At 37.8% G+C, this 12,500-nt stretch overlaps 2 protein-coding genes across 2 annotated transcripts in view; both read left to right on the top strand.

Moving 5' to 3' along the window:
• Nucleotides 1-630, top strand: part of LOC137984046 (BOS complex subunit TMEM147-like) — a 4,773-nt gene extending 4,143 nt beyond the window's left edge. The window contains exons 6-7 of the mRNA XM_068831256.1: nt 80-201; nt 333-630. Of these exons, the coding sequence (XP_068687357.1) occupies nt 80-201; nt 333-465 (255 nt within the window). The 3' untranslated portion in view covers nt 466-630. The remainder of the gene's footprint in view (nt 1-79; nt 202-332) is intronic.
• A 1,337-nt stretch (nt 631-1,967) lies between these two features.
• Nucleotides 1,968-12,500, top strand: part of LOC137984043 (porphobilinogen deaminase-like) — an 11,007-nt gene continuing 474 nt past the window's right edge. The window contains exons 1-12 of the mRNA XM_068831254.1: nt 1,968-2,163; nt 3,027-3,099; nt 4,714-4,763; nt 5,358-5,413; nt 6,266-6,343; nt 6,529-6,606; nt 7,301-7,376; nt 8,640-8,753; nt 9,403-9,441; nt 9,519-9,638; nt 10,594-10,647; nt 11,477-12,500. The exon at nt 11,477-12,500 is cut by the window's right edge and continues 474 nt beyond it. Coding sequence (XP_068687355.1) covers nt 2,119-2,163; nt 3,027-3,099; nt 4,714-4,763; nt 5,358-5,413; nt 6,266-6,343; nt 6,529-6,606; nt 7,301-7,376; nt 8,640-8,753; nt 9,403-9,441; nt 9,519-9,638; nt 10,594-10,647; nt 11,477-11,743 — 1,050 coding nt within the window. The 5' untranslated portion in view covers nt 1,968-2,118 and the 3' untranslated portion in view covers nt 11,744-12,500. The remainder of the gene's footprint in view (nt 2,164-3,026; nt 3,100-4,713; nt 4,764-5,357; nt 5,414-6,265; nt 6,344-6,528; nt 6,607-7,300; nt 7,377-8,639; nt 8,754-9,402; nt 9,442-9,518; nt 9,639-10,593; nt 10,648-11,476) is intronic.

Below are 12,500 nucleotides of genomic sequence, written 5' to 3'. Positions count from 1 at the left end.
AAAATTTTTTAATCTTGAAAATTTTCATCACCCGATGGTGTCTCATTGTTGGTTCACAGAGAATTCTTTGGTTTTTTAGATTCAACACATCTCTACGGCAGCCTTAGTTTGGTTATGGAGCAGAACTGACCTTCAGAAATCCTTCATGCCAATAGTAATGGTTTTCATGGTAGTTACATGTTACAGACCTTTGCTGATTGAGTAAGTTAATTGATGAGAATTATTGTCATGTACATGTTGTACCATTGGAAAGCTTTGCTTCATGTGAATAATAGACAAATGTGTGTCTTATTTCTGAAGTTAATTCATTTACTTTTGTGTGTTGATTACAGAGTTCTAAGTCATGCATTTGGAATTCAATCATGGAGTCTGTTGCTGTTGAAGACAATGCTTACTGGAAGCATTGGGATTGTAGCACTTCAGCTGTATCTGACATTAATCAGTGGCCAACAAATCAGAACTTGAAGAGACTATGTTTGTTAATTAATATTAAAAATTATTGTTCTGTTTAAAGGCAACCTCTACTCCAAGAAACAAACAAACAAACAATTCCTTGAAACTACAGGAAATAAAGTTTTAAGTCAACTTTGTTTGAAACTCAATAAAATAAAGCATTTGAAACTGAAAAAAGTAGCTTGACTGGCTGAAACTGAGACTGCGGCAAACTGAGAAAAATGCAAAATCCATGATGACAGCATCCAAAACGTTGAGAGTACCTGGCTGATGTAAAAAGTTATTTCAGGCACACTTTGGGGCTCAGGTTGAATCAAAGGTTAAGTTAATTATTACATTAATCTTGCAAGATTTGGTTCATAATTGTTTTAAAACTTTACAACATTTTTTCTAGCCCACATGTTGTTTAAACAATATTTGGTTGGGTTATATATCTGGACTCCCAAGTCACTTTGCTGATAAGTTTGGTTCCAGTTATGGTCACAGTGTAGTTTTGTAGTTTTATGGCTTTTAGATTAGCATTAGAACTTGACGTTGGAGAACTGACTGCGCAAGTTGACAAAATGACTTCCACTGTAATCTAAAATGAATAGCCTGCATAGCAAACACTAAAGTGGGAGGGAAAGAGGGCTGAAATGGACGGGGACAATTCAGCACTCACTCTGCCACCCTCTTTCTCTCCACGTTTAGCAATAGACCTAATCGGCTACCTCAATGTTGTACCCAATTCAAATCTCCCGGGATTAAGATTCTTTGTGTATTGTATTTGCATGATAATGTAGGATTCATATTTACATGTGAAGAAAGCGTTTTATTCCCAAAGGGTTTGAATTGGGTACAACATTGAGTTAGCCGATTAGGTATATTGCTAGGCAGGCTACCAAATGACTTGTTGGGGCACAAATTAATGTAAAACCCTCACTACCCACAGAAATGCTCACTAAAACTGTGCGAAAATACCATTTAAGTTCAGTACCACAATACTGATTTCAAGGTAGATTTATTTCCCAAAACCAAGAAACATACAAAATACTCTGCACTAAGCGCAGCATTCACAACACAGCAAGTATGACAATCCCAAGTGTATATCTCCAATACCGAGAGACTTGTGCATTATTTCATCTTAAGAAAACTCAAAACTAAAATGAACTGTTTATAGTGTCAAAGTCTTAGCTCTGCTATTAACATCTCATTAAATGTTGGGCACTTGATCACGTGATTGGTCTTCATTTAGCTCCAAAGTCAAACTTGGGGAACTCTTCCAAATTGCCCTCGCCGAATCTTTTTCGAATCTGCTGCTCTTCCGCGTCAATTTTCGCCTTCATCTCAGGCGTAGTATCAAATAAACCTCCACCGGCGGCTGAGCTTTTCTTCTTGTACTCTTTCAGCTTCTCTGAGAAAAGTTTCTGAATGGGATCACTGCTCTTGCTTGCATTATTCAGTAAAAAGGCTGTCATTCCAATGTTTCTTCGCCACTCTGCTTGGCATAGGCCGGAGGACCGTGAAACCAGCTGCGAGAAGCGAAAAATTGCCGTCATCGTGTAAAGCCTTACAATCTTCGTCCCAATATTCAAGATGGCAGACTTTGTTTGACATCCAGTCTCGTTTTGACGTGGAGACTATTAGTGTCCAATCTTTTCGCACGTGGAGTACTACTCGGTCAACATGGCGGACGAAGGAGTTGTAAAAGTTGGATCACGCAAAAGCCAGGTATGTGAAATCTGCTGTGGGATAGCTCCATCAACGAGACTCGAAAATATCTACTCCATTTTCTGTCATACTTGGAGATTTATGTTGAGATTTTCGCCGTGGGCTTGCTCTCGACGCGGAGACTTGCAAAGTCGATGTACATGAACACTGTACCCAACTGCTGTTTGATATTGGGGTACCATGCCATAACTACCATTCCATTTACAAAATCCATCCCATTCTCCTCCATTATATAAATTAGGTTTCTATGAATGTGGCCTTCACAAGTTTTCAACTTGTTCTGACAAAAGAAGGACCAAAATATCGGAAGATTTTTCGATTCCAAGCTAGTGAATAATAATGAGGTGATTCACTCTTTTGGTAATGAATTGAAAGTTAGCAACCCCTAGCTTTTTAGAAGACTTTATTTATAGCTAGCCAACGGATAATAAAATGCTATTTTATTAGTCACTCCTGGCCGGGAATGGCATTGAATATGAATTTTTTTTTTGGGCTTTGCCTTTCCATTAGTTTCTTAACGTTGGTGATGACTCAGGTGCGTGACTGCACAAAAACAACATCCATAAAATCAGATCATTTTTCTGCCAATCCACGATTCATTTTGCACTTCAGTACCCACACCTGGGCTGTCTATGGAATCGCAGGCATGATTCTGTGGCTGTCCCAAGCATTTGGGTACAAACACAAGCCTATGGTGGACAGTGAGGCTGCCAGTGATCCTTTTTCTAAATGCAGACAGACTAGTTAGCATTGTAACAAAGTGAATTGTGTGGTTCCTAGAAGTCTTTAATCTGGTACTCTTTAAGACAGAAAATAGAATTTTTCCAACTCATAAACATTGTATACAATTTTTCTCCCAACAGCTGGCCCTTATTCAAACTAATGTCATTATTGATGCACTAAAGAAACTATATCCTGATAGATCTTTTGAAATTGGTAAGAAATTTGAGCTCTCTTTGCTCTTAACTTAAACTGGTTTTGCAAACAAATGCATTGGTTAAAATAATATGATGCATGTCATGGTGATATTGTCATGAACGGAAGTTAATATTGCATGAGACTCCTTCACATGATTATAGGACATTTCACCTACAGGGGGTAGAATTTCAAAGACTGGGAGAACAGAAGACAGAGATTGTTGTAGGCAATCTCTTTGCTTGTTTATAAAGTTATTTTACAATAAAATCAGGAGTGAATGTAACAGATTTCCAACAAGCAAGTTTCTTTACTTTAGAATTTATATGAAATGTCATGTATTTGAACTGCGGAATGGAAAGGAAATGATACATTTTTTTCTTTTTAATTTTTTTTAAAATAGTAAAACAGGTTACATATGCTAATATGAATACAAAGACTCTAAATACAATTCCAATATTTACAGCACTTATAATACAGGTTACTTAAGTAATACTGACAATACAGTACTCTACACATAACACAGTTTTTACTATCGAATTAGAGGCATGAAATGAAAGGGAGCATTGCTTTCCATTTCACATTATGAATATCTATGGAGTTATTTTGCTTAGCTATGAAAAACTCTAACTGATAAGCACTTTTTAGTTTCGTCTTAAGAAGTGAAACGGAAGGTCTTATATTAAGATGTTGGCTTTGATAAATAACTTGTTTACCGAATAATATAATATGGTTGAGTAACGGCACATCTTTTCGAAAGAATCCAAACATTATGTTAGTGCTTGTTAAAACATCAATTGTGATACATGTAGTTAAAAAGATCATTTCCGTTCGATAAATAACTTAAGCAGTTGCAAGCAAGCTTTAAAAAACACAGGCTGCACTGGGTCTACCAACTGATCTTTCCAGTCAAATTGGAGCTGTCTTTGTTACTGTAAACCAATTTCCTACACTGTTAACCTATTAACTCCTGGGATTAACATTTAAGCCTTGTCCAAACGGGACATGTTTGGTGACCAAACATGCTGATGTTAAAGTGAGTGGCCAAACGATTAAAACCTGTTTAATCTAACTTGGATCAAACTCTGCAAGCAAAGAACTATTGGTCTCAAATACATAAAAAACACGCAGATGCAAGCGTGGTACGCATGCCCATGCCAAACATGTTTGATACAGCTGTCCAAACGAACAAAACTTTGCCCATCAAACACAAGAACAAAAGAATTGTTTTAAGTTGTTTGAGATCGAATGTTTTGATCAAACAGCACTGAAGAAGTTGGACCAAATGGTAAATTGTTTGATGGTGCTTGGTCGCCAAGCATTTCCTATTTGGACAAGGCTTTAGTAGATTTTACTCTGTCTAACACCAGACAATTTACTCATCAACGGGGGATGCCCTAGGGTACCTGAGGGGTTAAGTGGGTTAAGGTATTACATTTGTATATTGTCACTAAAGGCTAACTTAATACTGTCACTCTGGAGTCTCTAACAAGGAGGTTAAGCCTTGTGGCATTTCCCTGTTGTTTAAAGTTCTGCTTTTTTCTTCAGCCTAGTATACAGCTGTACATGTAATAACCTGTTTGCTGTAATTTTAGGAATTTTAATAAAAAATGCAATTTTCATTTTTGTTTTCAGTTTCTATGTCAACTGTAGGTGACAATATCTTAAATAAACCATTGCCTAAAGTAAGTATACCTGTACTTTTCTATACATTATAGGCATACATGTATGAATTTTGTTTATCTATGAAGGAGGATGTAATGTTGAGAAAAGAATATTTTCCTTCACTTGAAAGGGGCTGTTCTACAAAATTTAGCCAAATTAAGCAACCAGAAACTGGCAACCTACTTAGAGCAGTGAGGGAAAGTTTGAATATGACGACAAATACAAAAGGAGGCAAGGATGGCCAAAATTGAAGAAGATTAAAATGGATTGTGAATGAGGTTTTTGAAAACTGTTCAGCCTGACAGGTTTTCAAAGTTGATCTCTGTTGTTTGTAACTTTAATTCTGTATGCTTGACAGTAATTTTTTCGTCATGAAGCTTAATTGCTTTGTGTTGTTTAAACTTTAAAAGTAATTTCTGAGTTAACGTTATGTTGTATGGCAAGAAGTGGTGAGTAAATGGTAGAACGACACAAAAATGAACTGCACTGCTGTGAAACAGCCCCTTTGACTTTCTGGTTTTGTTTTGTATCTATTGGAAACTTTTCTTGTAACTTATGTACCTGAATAATAGTAAATAACATTATTATTGTTTGATTTAAATTGATTGTTAAAGATTGGTGAGAAAAGTGTCTTTACTAAGGAACTGGAAGTTGCTCTAGCCGACAAAAGGTGATTTTGGATTTACTTATAAGATAATGCACCCAGAGCATGAATTATTTCAGTGTTTTTTTTTTTTTTTACAAAATAGCTTCCTATTTAATTATAAGTTACCATGATCATTTAACAAAGAGCTTTCTTACATTGTAGGATGAGAATAACAGTTTGAAAAAATAAATTCCCCTGCTCCATGAGAATGACCACAATCACTTTTCAATGATTCCATCTCATTAAATAATAATAAAGTAATAATGAACTTCAACTTCTGAACTGACTTCACCCATTCACTTTCGCTCTGACGAAGGGCTAACACTCAAAACGTCACTTTTCTAAATCGTTCACGGTGGTAATTCAACCTTTATCAACACGTTTGATAAATCCAAATTTTCCTGTTTCACTATCCCACCGATGCAGCACCACAGTTTCTTTACAAACTAGAAATTTTTTGACTTCACCCATTTTGTGATTGAACAATATTATTATTAACCCCTTCATTCGCATGGTCAAAATGTTCATTCTCCTAAATAGTACCGTAGATTTCTTTTTTGAGAATATGGTGTTATATCAAGATCACAGCTCTTAAATAATATTGTCTTCATTCTCAATACTTATCTGAGGAGAATTTACATGCTGGTCACTCCCAGGAGTCAAAGGGTTGATTAGTATTTATAAATTCCACTCAGATTTGTTTATTTTACTTTAGAACTATGAGGTGAACTGGCTGTTAAATGTAGATGCAAAATTAATGTACAGCTTATAAAGTGGCTTTTTTTTTGCTGCACAAAACCTTTTTTTTTTTGTCATGTTTATGAATGCCACCATTTCTTACTAGTTATTTTGCAACATGTTCCCTTGTTTTTGCAGTGTACATTTGGTGGTTCATTCACTGAAGGATCTTCCCTCCAGTCTGCCACCAGGAATGCTGATTGGAGCTGTATTCAAGTAAGATGCTGCAGTAGTTAACTTAAATGACAGGTTTTCAATACTTCGTGGTCTTAGCATTCTTTTGAAGTATTAATAAATGCTTGGATGTGTCAGGCTTGATATTTCGATTTAACAACTTTCGCATTTGTGCATTCCCTGCTCATATTTCCAACATTGTAACTTTAATTTTTCTTTTTGATTAGGCGTGATGACCCTCATGATGTCGCTGTATTTCATCCCAAGCATAAAGGGTGTACTCTTGCAAAATTACCAAAAGGAAGGTAGAGTCTTCATGATTGATTTCGATGTGATTCAAAGTTTTGATATTGTTTTGTATTTAAAAAAAACTACTATCTTAATTTATAAATCCTGCTTGTGTGGTGGATAGAACAATGATAGCCACAGATGCTTTGCAAGTTGTTGTTTTTCTCTTCCAAGTCCCAAAAGGGAAAGGAATGATGTAAATACCGGTAGATATATTCCTCTCCAAAAACACTCTTCCTATCTGAGAAGACTAGCGAGTCAAATTGTTTGCAGATGTAATAACAAAGGCAGCACTTTCTCCTGAGTTAATTTCATATTCTGAGCCCTGGACTTGGTTTGGCCAGGGTTTGAACCGGCAGCAGCTTCCACAGTGTTCCAGAGCTCAACCAACTGAGTTAAGCAGTCAGTACTGCATTTGAACAAATAACCCCTTTATAAAATTGAATTTTGTATTTTGCATTGTGAAATGGCAAAGTGGCATTCTCACACTCCCAAGTGGTACATAGTAACCTAAACAAGCCTCAAAACGACAAAGTCGACCCAGTACTACACGGTTTCTTCATTGCTTAATTTTTTGCCCTTATTTTCACTTTCCCTTTGGTTCCTGGATTTTCGAGGATGACGAATGGTTCATCTGCAATAGTTATTATGTTTGTCTTGCTTACTTCAACAATGAATTCAATTAATGCTCAGTATTGTTTCCTCTTGTAGTGTTGTTGGGACAAGTTCTTTGCGGCGCAGTGCACAGCTGAGAAGAGCATTTCCTCAATTGATCATCGAGGATGTTGTATCCTTTAGATGACACCAGTGTGTCCTGGGTTCCATTTTCCCACTAGGTTGAGTTTGTTGGTTCTCTTCTCTGCTCCAAGAGGTTTTTCTCTGGGTACTCAGGTTTTCCCCTCTCCTCAAAAACCAACGTTTGATTTGAGCCCCTCCGGAATATGAGAGACATTGGGAACAAGCTTGCGGGTTATAATTCCGTGTCCAAGTACACTAAATGAAAAATCCACGTAAAATTCCTTACGCAATACAATACTCAACGTCACCTGCCAACACTATACATCAATACTAAATACTTTATATAGTCTTAACACGATTAATCGTAACTTTTAAGTGACGAGTAGTGACTGCTAGTAACGTGTAATAACGGGTAGTGATGTGTAGTAACGTCTAGTGATGAGTAGTAACGACTAGTAACCTAAAATGACAGATGGTGATGAGGAGTAACAGATATTGACGTTAGACTATATAAAGTAACTAGTATTGATGTGTAGTGTTGGCAGATGACGTTGAGTACTGTATTGCATAAGGAATTTTAAGGGGATTTTTCATTTAGTGTACTTGGGCACGGATTTGCACGGCATAGTAACCAGGTTGCTCAAGCACTTGTGGGAGGGTCAAGGGTTATTATTAGATTCATGTTTACCGCTTAAAATTAGGTGAATTTTCACTGTCGTGCTTTTGACTTTACGTTGCCGAATTTCCACTGCGGCGTTTTTTCTTGAGATTTACGCACGTTTATGTGCACGTGCGCGTGTAGCAATCGGAAGGATTTTCGCAAAAGTTGAACTACGACACACTGCATTTACGTATTTATGTAACCGATGACATTTTTGGATTTTTTCACGTGGCACCTTTATCATACGGACTTGGATAAAAATGGAGAAGAAAACGCTAGGTTTTCAAAGGCTACCATTACTTTGGAATTATACCCACAATTTCCTTCCCCCAAATTGAGGATGGCCGGTATTTACGTAGGGTCATCGCACCTAAAGGGATCCAGGTTAAATTGACAGTGGACATTTCCAACATGTGCTTTTTTTTTTGGCACATTTTACGAACGCAAATATTTACGCGACACGGCGGCGGTGGAAATCCACCTGTAAGAAACGTTAGTGGACGAAATCGTGGGGTTACTTAATATACGCTCGCTGTATTGGACTTCTCAGTGATGGGTCTATAATTCGGCAGTACTCTTCGCTGAAAGAAAATGATTAGTTTTGTTCACATCTTCATTTTCCTTAACAGTTTCTTTTGTTGTTGTGTTAAGCGAGGTAACTTGAACACGCGACTGAAGAAACTCGATGCTGGTGATAAATATGATGCCCTTATTTTGGCCGCCGCTGGAATGGAGCGCATGGGATGGGACGAACGAATAGATCAGGTCAGGAAAGAACATTTGTAGCTGGTAACAGAGCGCTTCCCCATCGAGAAATGCGCAATTCCAAACTTAGTAAAGATTGTTGGAATCATTGCCCGCTTGAGACATTTTGTTCTGTTTAGAGCGAGTTTCAATCGAGTGGCGAATCGTCTCAGGCGCGGATAATAAAATTTCGAGTAATTCGATACACGCTCAATTTTGATATGCAACAGGAAGAGTCCCTTTAAGTCTTAACGTGTGCTATCTTTCCCTAACAACGAGCTAAGTGCGAGGGTAAGTGTGTCCAGAAATCATGCACGCAATTACATGCCTAGATTTATGCACACCAACGTTAGATATCTAACGCGAATTGTCCCTTTGAGTCTAAGCGTGTGCTATCTTTTCCGAACAATGACCTAAGTGTCTAGGGTTAGCGGTATTTTTTGGTCAGGGTAAATCTTTACTTACTGAAGAGTAGAGTGTAGGGAACATTTTATGACGTCTGTTGGGGAGAAGAGCAAGGAGACACTTCGTGACACGTATTGAAATCGGTTTGCATCTAATCAATTTCATTTCCCGCAGACATATCTGCTGAACTCAAGCACTCGGACCAGTTTGAAAAAGTTTCATTTTCAAAACTGTAAATTGTGTGCATTTTCCTCTTTTTTTTCAGGTTCTTGGTCCTGATGAATGCTTGTATGCTGTGGGACAGGTTTGCGTGAAAGTCATTGACCTGATATTTTTACTGGTCCTTTAAGAACTTTTACCATGTGCGTGTCTTTCTTGTAGGGTGCTTTAGCAGTGGAAGTTAATCTTGATGATTTTCAAACCATTGAATTGGTGTCCAAACTGATTGATAACCAAACAAGCTTTTGCTGTGCGGCCGAGAGAAACTTCCTTAGAACATTGGTGAGAAACAACTTGAGGATCACGAAGAGATTCATTGTTGGGTGTTGACTCGCGGATACTCGGACAAAATCCGAGTGCTCTTTTGCAAGAGTCGAACCTACGACCTTCCGATTGCTAGTTCGGCGGGATGTTCTACTACTGTCAGATAGCCTTTCATTTTTCGGTGTTGACTCGGGAATACTCGGAAAAAATCCGAGTACTCCGAGTGTAACATCTCCTTAAGTACAATCGTGAACTTGATGATCTATTGTGAGAAACGCATGTCCCAGATTGAAAGTAATTAGAGGCACGCGCAATTTTGGTAAACGTCGCAGTATCCCTTAAATAGCAGGGAGGAGGGAGCAGGGATGGTGTAGTGGTGATTGCACTCGCCTCCCACCATTGGTCAGGGTTCTATTCCGGACTCGTGGCCATATGTGGGTAAAGTTTGTTGTTGGTTGTTTACTCTGCTCCGAGAGGTTTTTTTCTCCGGTTTCTCCGGTTTTCCCTTTCCTCGAAAACGAACATTTCTAACTACTGGGTCACCAGTAAATATGTTACCCTCGTTAAATAGAGTTTATTTCTATTCGCGAACTAAGTGTTTACAACGATGGACTTAACGTTACCGTTCGTGTTATTAGTTAGAGTTTTCGTGACTGCTTTTCGTGACACTCTGAGAAGTTTATAACCATTAGTTCAAAAAGTAAAATGGATGGTAAAATTGAGGAAGCTATGAAGACATTTCGTGACCCTTGTATAATGCGACGTGCATCATAGTTTCAATTCTGGAGACAAAAGGAGAAGTCACTAAAAAAATGATTGGAAGGGTGTGGCCCCTGTAATTGTTATTTGAATAAACAATGAATTAATTCAGAAGATTTTCAAATGCCCTGCATTTTCTAGGACGAAGGACAACGATTCAATTTCAAGACTACTAAGAACCTGAAAATTCCAAACTTTTTGTTTATTTTATTAGGAGGGAGGTTGCAGTGTGCCAATTGGAGTAAATTGCAGCCTAGAGAATAATAAGGTATGACAAAAATACTTTTAATTCATCAAGTATCGTTAAAACCTCTCCCTCTTCCGTGACGATTATGACATTCGAGTTCAGTATTACATTACTTTTCGGGTGCGGGTCATTTGAATGAAAATCGCTTTTATGAAAATTGCTTTTGTGAAAATTCGCACTGGTTCTCACTTTTAAACCGAAGTTGACGTCAATTGGGAAATTAAGGGCGCGTTCGATTGACCCTATTCCGGAATAAGAATACGCGGAGTGATGATTTAAAACACTATGTGTGGCGTTTTGCAGCAACAAGGATATTAAAGCTATGTTTAAAATAGCATTTTAGTAGATGTTTGACAATATTAATATGAATCTCCGCAAAAACGAAGGATTTTTTAACTTCTATTCCATGTATTCCTATTCCGGAATACGGTCAATCGAACGCACCCTAAGGGAGCGTTCGATTGACCCTATTCCGGAGTAAGAATACGTGGAGTGATGATTGAAACGGTATGTTTGGCGCGTTTCGAAGCAGCAAGGATGATAAAAATGTGTTTAAAATAGCATTTTAGGAGATGCTTGACAATTTTAATGTGAATCTCCGCAAAAACGAAGTATTTCTAACATGTATTCCATGTATTCGTATTCCGGAATACGGTCAATCGAACGCAACCTAAATGTCCTCTATAGGCCTTTTTCGGATATATTGAAAATTAGCTTGAAAGAGAGGTTTAGAGGACAAAGACAAAGGAAGGTGGGTGATATGCAAATATTTTTCACATTCATTCAATTTGTTTCTATTTTGTCCTCGCTGCCTTACTATCAAGCTGACCCATTCTCCTTGATATTTCAGTTAAGCATCACAGGTGCTGTGTTCAGTCTGGATGGAAAGGAGTGCATCACGGACACTGTCACGGGGTCGCTCCCAGTCCCTTCGATTCAGACGGGTGGCTGCTCTCATCCCGCACTCACTCAGTCCTGTATCTATGTCCCTGAGGAAGTTCGCGGTTGTCTTGTGGAAGCCGAGGAGCTGGGAGAAAAGTTGGCGCGGAATCTGATTGCTCAAGGAGCAGAGCAAGTGCTACGGGCAGCTCGAGAACAAAAAGACCTTGTTCAGTAGGTTAGATAGGGTTTTTTTGAAATTTTGCACCTGTTGAGTTTGATTTTATATGGTTGCACTTGGCGTTTAGCCGAAAAATCTCTCGCTGCCTTCTCTGCAATGTGATAGGTCAAAGAAAAAACCAACAGTGAATTGCTAGCACGCGTTTTCCTGTTCTTATATGGCCACGCTATGATTGGTTCATTTTAATTCATTCGTTTCTTGTGATTGGCCAAGAGTTACTCTTGTTTTGGTCTCACTGCACTCAATTGATAATCGCTTTTAGGCAATTGAAATGCTACAATTCTCCCAACAAATATATGTAGATTATTTTGTAAAAAAAAAACTGCGGTAAAATACTATACTAAACATTTTAAATCTTGAAAACTTCAAAAACTGATGACGTTTCGACGTTCTCGAGGACGTCGTCAGATTTTTAAAAATATTTTTATTTCGTGAAATGTTTGGTACTATTTTATCGTATCTTTTTTTTTCGTCATTTCTTTGAACAAGTCGCTTCTATTTCAATTACCGGTTTGGATAAAAAAGTAAGGCGAGAGATTAGTGTATGCTCCTAGGGCTGGCACCAAGGACGTAAAAATGAAAGCGGTTCGGTAAAACGAAAGTTTTAAGTGGTGTTAACAATATGGGACGCTTCCCTATGAATACCCCTTAGAATAATTATTTTAAGAATTCTATAATCTTTCCACTTCTTTGGTATTTATGTTTTTTGTAAAATGTAGGATTTAGGATTTAGTAATTTTTAATGAGGACTATT

The sequence above is a fragment of the Montipora foliosa genome, chromosome 13 (assembly GCF_036669935.1).
Source record: "Montipora foliosa isolate CH-2021 chromosome 13, ASM3666993v2, whole genome shotgun sequence".
NCBI classification, from domain to species: Eukaryota; Metazoa; Cnidaria; class Anthozoa; order Scleractinia; family Acroporidae; genus Montipora; species Montipora foliosa.
This window is presented reverse-complemented; position numbering and strand designations above follow the sequence as displayed.